The sequence below is a fragment of the Vicia villosa genome, linkage group LG4, assembly GCF_029867415.1.
Source record: "Vicia villosa cultivar HV-30 ecotype Madison, WI linkage group LG4, Vvil1.0, whole genome shotgun sequence".
Lineage (NCBI taxonomy): Eukaryota > Viridiplantae > Streptophyta > Magnoliopsida > Fabales > Fabaceae > Vicia > Vicia villosa.
In genome coordinates this window covers 197,262,139-197,269,826 of record NC_081183.1, presented here as the reverse complement: position 1 = coordinate 197,269,826, position 7,688 = coordinate 197,262,139, and the positions used below count along the sequence as shown (strand labels likewise).

General features: G+C 33.9%; 1 protein-coding gene across 1 annotated transcript; it reads left to right on the top strand.

The window, feature by feature from the left end:
- The first annotated feature begins 3,448 nt into the window (after nucleotides 1-3,448).
- LOC131596720 (uncharacterized protein At1g76660) lies at nucleotides 3,449-7,397 on the top strand. Its single transcript, XM_058869463.1, has 3 exons — nucleotides 3,449-3,743; nucleotides 5,362-6,544; nucleotides 6,880-7,397. Exons 1-3 carry the CDS (start codon nucleotides 3,705-3,707, stop codon nucleotides 7,077-7,079), a joined length of 1,422 nt encoding a protein of 473 aa, XP_058725446.1. The 5' UTR covers nucleotides 3,449-3,704; the 3' UTR covers nucleotides 7,080-7,397.
- The last annotated feature ends 291 nt before the right edge of the window (nucleotides 7,398-7,688 follow it).

Here is a 7,688-nt window from a genome sequence, read left to right as displayed (position 1 = left end):
GGAAATGTCATTGCGGTAACTCGTCACAGATAGATTTCCATGTAGGACTTATCTGATTCACTTGCGGTGTGCGTGTGCAAGTCTCTTGACATTATACATGGGAGATAACTCATCGAGGGTGTGATTATATGACCGGCATAGAGGCATTAACGTGCTCCTGGATTCCTCGTACACGGGTACGGGTCTGCATACTTATGTGTTGTTTGTGTGCTTGTTGCTATCTCATTGGTTAGTTACGGGACTACCAATGGTGATATTGTCCTTGTTGTGTATTTGTACCAAGCCGTGAGGAAAACCCCGGATCCACGGCGGATCCGTTTGCTTGCATGCACCTTGTAGAACCGAGTGAACCCGTAAGATAGGGGAACTCACTGAGATTTAGTAATCTCACCCCAATCCTCTTATTATTTTTTTCAGGAGCAGGTTAGAAGTAGAATAATTGCTAGATGACCCATATCGAAGACCGTGGACAAGTTATTGGCAGGAAGACCTCATCAGACGCTATCTTTCCGCTGTGCAATATTATAGACAAGTTGATTGTATACAGTTTTGTTGGAAGTTTGAATTGTATATGATTTTCATTTCTTGTCTCCACCGCTTATGTATGTTTCTTGTACCATTTATAGCATCACTACATATTATTCTAGACATATATGTACGGGGTGTTACAAGATTACTTCATTAATACTTTACATTTTTACAATAAATATTATTGTAATCATGAGTATAGGGAATAATTAATTTTGTTATCAACGACTTTCATTTCTTATAAATTTGGAACGGAGAAAGTTAAAGAATGGTTAGAAAATTGCCAATATTTCTATTAAATGCAAAAAATCAAAATTCATAATAATTAGTTATAGTAATTAATAAAATAATTTCACACCAAAAATAACATTGTAATGAAAATAAGATAAAAAAGAGTTAATTCATTATTAGTTTGAACCTTATGCTCTCCACAATCATGTTATGTACTTAATCTACCTTACAGATGGTTGAAAACTCACAGCTCTAATATACAATGTGTTTCTCAAAGTCTACACAATAGTATTTTGGAATACTGGAGACCAGAAGCTAAGCAAGGTGCTTTTAAGAGCTTTCCTGCAACAATAAGCCCTTTCAAAAACAACTTATTTCGAGCCTTCTTTCAAGAACTTCTCTGTTGTCAATAACTTATATAGAAGCTTTCAAAAACTTATGAGCAAATATCATCCAAATATACAATAAGCATATTTAAATAAAACTTTTCACATTAGAGTTTGAAAGAAAAAAGTTTCACTTATAATCTCATCAAAAATCTTAATCCAAATATGAAATCTGCAACAATACTATATTGATAAACCAAACCACAAATTCCAGTAACAATAACTCATAAAATATGATATAAATCTATTGACAAATATGTGGACCAACTAAATTCATATAAGAATTCTTCTGCGACACTGACTTTGCTGCGTCATGAAATGTTGAATGAGCTCAAACTTTTGAATTGTTGTTATCTTTAACACCTGGTACCACAATCCATAAATAAATTGATATAATTAATCAACACACAGAGAAATATTTTTTAAAAAAACTTATAGTAATCAGAAGGTTTAATAGTAGAAAAAAAATAGAGAAGTGGAATCTTTTAAATTCAGATCCATTTGTTATAGTAATCAGACGTTCTATTTTCAATCTGTGGTGATATCAAATATATTACTGAATCCAAACTCAGTTCAGGGACCTGAATAAATTCAACACAATAACAAAATCAAACAAAAAACAAAGAAAAATAAATATGTGGAGAAAGAGAGAGAGAGAGAGAGAGAGAGAGAGAGAGAGAGAGAGAGAGAGAGAGAGAGAGAGAGAGAGAGAGAGAGAGAGAGAGAGAGAGAGAGAGAAATACTCACGGTAAACACATCAGTCTCCAACATACCGAACAAAATACTCAAGGTAACTGCATGTCTATTTATGAGACCAACAGTTCCTAGAATTAACAATAATTGAATACAACGTTGATTTACCCGTTAACATTAATAAAAATCATATTCCATTTCTCAGTATAAAGGCTATATTTTCATTATATTCAAATTTAAGCAAAACATTAAAAGATATTCATTTTCCTCTCAGATCTAAGATTTGATACCATAAGATAAGCCGATTTAAGCATTACCTCAATGGTTTGAACTGAATTTCAGAAATTGATTTTAAATCATATGTAATATCAAGGAAAAAACAGTCTACACCTACAACATAATGACAAAGTTAATGAAACTCAACTGAGAAATTCATGGCAATTAGCAAGAAAAAAATTAAATAGTGTCAAAATGAATCATATAAATATGAGCAAGTACTTGAAACACTCCAGGATTTATGTTGTATCCCGACTCAAACACTCTCAACGAAACCGTAACTTTCACTTAGTGTTTAGAAGGTATAACCTTTTCACCCATCAGCACCAATTTCCCAACTTGATGATTACACTCCGAATCTTTTCCATCAACAACACCATCACACGATATTATAGCAACATAAGCTACCGTCTAAGATTCATATAATCAAAATACAAAATTTTCCTTCATCTGAATTTGAAAAAGAATGAGATTAGTGAGTTCTACCTTTTTTTGATTTCAAACTCATTGTCGTCTTCGAAGCGATATAAATTTGTAAGGTGAGTGAAGAAAAGGGATAACCCTAATTTGGTAAAAGAGAAATTAGGGTGCTGTTGTTATAAAAATCCACTAAATCAGTTTGCTAGATTTCCATCATTTCTTTCGCTGAACGGAAACTGGAGATTGAAATGAGGAATAAAATAGATATGAGAACCATAACCTTTGAGATATGTGATCCTCTTTGATAGCAAATTTATTTTGAAACCTTGTTTAGCGTAACCTTGCAGAATGTGATTGTTTGGGATACGTAAAGTGATAATAATGATAAATGGTTTTTCAAATAAGTAAGATAGTGGAAAGAATTTGTCGGCATTGCTAACCTACTATATGGTCTCGAACGTTGGATGATTAAGAGATGGTTTTGATTAATTTTATTTAAATGACTTAAAACCCCTAATAACTATTACACTCTTAAAATATGGTTAATCTATTGATTCGCTTAAGATTAAAATGTAATTAAATGAAAATTTAGATTTCTTATATTAGTAGTAGATTGGAACCGATGTGTACCTATTTTGCACGGCTTTTAACTCGAGATTGACTATTAAACATTTTATTATGAATCTTTGTGAATGGTCCATAACACATTAAAAATGAATATAAATAAATAAATAAATAAATAAATAAATATAATGAGTTAAGTCACTTTCTAAATTGTAAGAATGTGGAGTGGTGTTAAAATTTTAATCCACATTTCCCGAAATAAATAAAAAAAAAAGAATGGATATCTGAAAAGTATAAGTGATGTCCCTGTGCTGGTAACTTTATCTTTATCTATCTTGAATCTTTTTTCGCTTTTGTCTTTCTTTGTCCCTCCTCCTTTCACTTTGATTGTTTTGTTAGTAATAATAAAAATAAAAATAAAAATAAAAAGAAAACGATATTCCTTCCTCTTCTCTTCTCTTGAGATGAAAAGTCTATGTATGTAGTGAAGGAAGAGACAAACGATCTTTACTCTTTTTCTATATTAGCTTCAGTTGAGAGAGTTGAGTCCACAGCAAAGTAGTAGTACAGGTAGAGTGTAACATAACAGCATTACAGCAGCTACTAATGGGGTCGGAGCAAAATCGATTTCCTCAGCATGAAAGGGTATCTCTCTCTCTTTCGATCTCTCTCTCTCGCATACCATATTTTTAATTTCTAAATTATTATTATTATGCTTGGTTCGTTCGTTATTTGGTACTCAGATCTGAGGTCTCTAGCTAGTAACTAACTACATGTAACCTAAGTTTCTTCATTCTTTCGTTCCTCAGATCCACATCAATCAAACTTCCACGATCTACTTTGCTTCTTCTAATTTCTATTTTCTAACAAAATATAGATCCATACTCTTCATTTTCAACTCATTCTACTATTCTTAATTCATGCTTATTATGATTAACAAAAGGGGATAATTAGTGCCCCCTACACTACTGCACTAGAAACTGTTAATAACTTTCAAAGATTCCTTGTATTTTTTGGATACCCATAGAAAGAAAAAGGAGGAATAAAAATGTCATAAAATACCTCGAAAATGTTTGCTTGAAAGGAAAACATGAAAAATTGAGGAGTGTGAGTATTGTTTATAAACCATCCTTAGTCTCAATTTTAAGCAATGTGAGACTTTTTAGTGTAGCGGAACAAGCTCGTTGCATTTTTTCCTTTTTCATTTATCCTAAACTAATTAGTCTAACTGTTACAAAATATCTTGCAATATCATAAATTATTCTTTCTTATCAGAATCCTCACTTCTGTTGTGTTACTCTATTATGCCTCCTCTTCTTTTCTTGCTTATCAACCCTGTAGAATGTAGATTAACAAACAAATTTCAAAAATTTCATTCCGTGCTCTAAATCTGGAACTGTATAGTTCTTAGTATCTGGATCGAATGTTTTATGGAAATTAAATTGGCTGCTGCTTTGCATAGTATTCGCAGAACAATAGTATTGTATTAGTTTTTCTTTTACTGAAGGACTGTATTAGTTGAGGAACAAAATACCATTAAGCAAATGTCTCATTGCTCGTAGAGATATGTTGGCGATGAAACAAACCAGCCTGGGGTACATATCAACATTAAAAACTCAGAAGTCAAATCTAATTGAACTAAGTCATCTTTTGCTGAGTGTCTCTGTTGAGGATAAAAACACTGCCGGAACAAAATCCAAAGCAAACCTTTTCCAATAACTTCAATTTCAAATAACCATTCTATCTATGTTGAAAGACTGTTATATTAAATATATATTTGCAAAGTGAAAGTTTGTAGTTTTCTAATCTTTCCATATACTATAATCATAGAGAAGCCAAAAACACAATCCCATCCATGTCAAAGTAAGGAAAAACAAAGACCTCTAAAATATCTATAAAAAGGCCTTTTAAAATATGACATTGCTCTCCAACCATAAAACTGTATAAACTTCCACTACCAAATAATATCATGCCTTTTCCATCTAAAACCTTTCAGAGGCATCATGAGAAATTACTCCAATGTGAGAGGGTGCGTCCAACAGTTTATTCCACAATAAAATATAATAATGAAAATGAATGAGCTGCATGATGCCTATTAGAAAAAGCATTGAGAGAAGTCTGAGAATTTTGGTAGTATAACATGTCAAAGGTTCTTTTCAGATTAATGTTTCTTTTCTGATTAAATTGTTTCTTTTCAGATTTACCTGTTATTAATATCCTTTTTCCTTCGAGTAAGTGAATATTTATTGACTTGCATTGACAGAGAAAAAGATGGGGAGGATGTTTGGGTGCATTTTCTTGTTTTGGTTCACAGAAAGGTGGGAAGCGCATTGTGCCTGCATCTCGTATTCCTGATAATAATGGTTCAGCCAGTCAGCCAAATGGGCCCCAAGCAACCGGGTTGACCAATCAAGCCACAGGCATAGCTCCTTCTCTCTTAGCTCCACCCTCTTCACCAGCATCCTTCACACATTCGGCCCTTCCTTCGACTGCACAGTCACCTAGTTGTTTCTTGTCATTATCTGCAAACTCACCAGGCGGTCCTTCATCTACAATGTATGCCACTGGACCATATGCTCATGAAACACAACTTGTGTCTCCTCCGGTCTTCTCAAATTTCACTACGGAACCATCTACTGCACCTCTCACTCCTCCCCCAGAGTTGGCTCACTTAACAACCCCCTCTTCCCCAGATGTACCTTTTGCTCATTTTCTAACTTCTTCAGCAAATCTCAAAAATGGTGGGAAGGGTAATTATATCACTGCAAATGATCTTCAAACTACATATTCGCTCTACCCTGGAAGTCCTGCCAGTAGCCTTATATCTCCAATATCAAGGAATTCTGGTGACTGTCTATCAACATCTTTCCCTGAGCGGGAGTTTCGCCCACAGTGGGATTCATCGATGTATCCTGAAAATGGAAAATATCAGAGGACTGGGTCTGGGAGGGTGTCTGGGAATGATGCAAATGATGCCACTATGGCTTCCCAAGATACAAATTTCTTTTGCCCTGCTACCTATGCACAGTTTTATTTAGACCAAAATCCTCCATTTCCTCATAATGGTGGGAGATTAAGTGTTTCAAAAGATTCAGATGCTCAATCTACAGGTGGAAATGGACATCAGAGTAGGCCTTCTAGAAGTCCTAAGCAAGATGTGGAAGAAATAGAAGCTTACCGAGCATCATTTGGTTTCAGTGCAGATGAGATTATAACCACCAGTCAATATGTAGAGATTTCTGATGTGATGGATGACTCGTTTACTATGATGCCGTTGACCGCTGGCAAATCAATGATGGAAGAAAACATAGAGCCTTCACTGATGAAAGGGTTCAAAGCTCAGGAGACGCAGGTGGGTTTGCAGAATCTAAAATGTCTTAGATTAGACCCCAATCCAGTTGGCAAGCAAGCAAGGAATCAAGTCCCTATATGTGACGGATATGAAGGTATGGTGTAAAAACTTATTTGAATTGGATTTGTTTTACTACATCTTGAGAAATTGTGGAAATATAAAAAGACTTTAGCCTTAAAAAAAACAAAAAGACCATAGAGAAAAGCACCTTTTAATTAATTATTCCAATCTTCCTCCCAAATTAATATTGTATACATCACTCGCAAATCATTATATCTCACTATGTATTTATGATAATTGTTATAACCAGTAGTAATCAGTAGATTATTATCATAGAAGGGTTAGAGTAATTGTGTCGTGTGCATTTGTGTATTAAGCTTCTATTTCATTTACCTGTAAGCAAATATGCTTGTTTTTTGCACATGTCAGATCATAAATCACCAGGACATTGTAGCAACAGCTCTGGATTAAGTACACCTGATAATCATACTCGCATGGATGATGAAGATATGTTTTCAAAAATGGGGTCATCCAGAATCTGCAGGAAATATCAGATGGGATTATCGTGTTCTGATGCCGAGGTTGACTACAGAAGGGGAAGAAGCTTGCGAGAAAGAAAGGGAGTATGATTTGGCATGACTTAGTTAATCAGTGTTGAACAGATTGTCTTTTATATGTGTATTAATTTGCAGTATCCTTTTTTATATTAAGGAAACTACCAAAAAAAGAATGAAAGAAAGAAAGGAAAGAAACTCTGTACTTGGAGTTGTCTAATAGATGGAATGATCTAACCTAGATGTTATTGATCCATGAATGTAGTCCCTTGTTTTTTTTCAAGCAGGGTCGAAATGAATGTTTTGACTTTTGAGTGGATGAAGTTTGGCTTTAGCAATGGCTAGTTTTGACTTTTGAGTGGATGAAGTTTGGCTTTAGCAATGGCTAGTGAATCTCCTGTTGTTGTTCTCCCAATCTTGGATACTCCTAATTTTCTTCCCTTCCAATCTGGTACTATCATTCTACTTTCACAATTATAAAATTGTCCACATATCTGCTTACCAATAATTACTGATAATAACTACTTTAGTAATTAGCATAATTATAAATATTTTTTATCTTTCACTCAAAAATTCGCTGTGTTCCATCATCTTTACACAGAATTATTTTAACAATTTATTTTTGCAACGATATATAAATTCATCATTCCACTAATTTTTTTTTATCGCCACCGGTATAGTCCG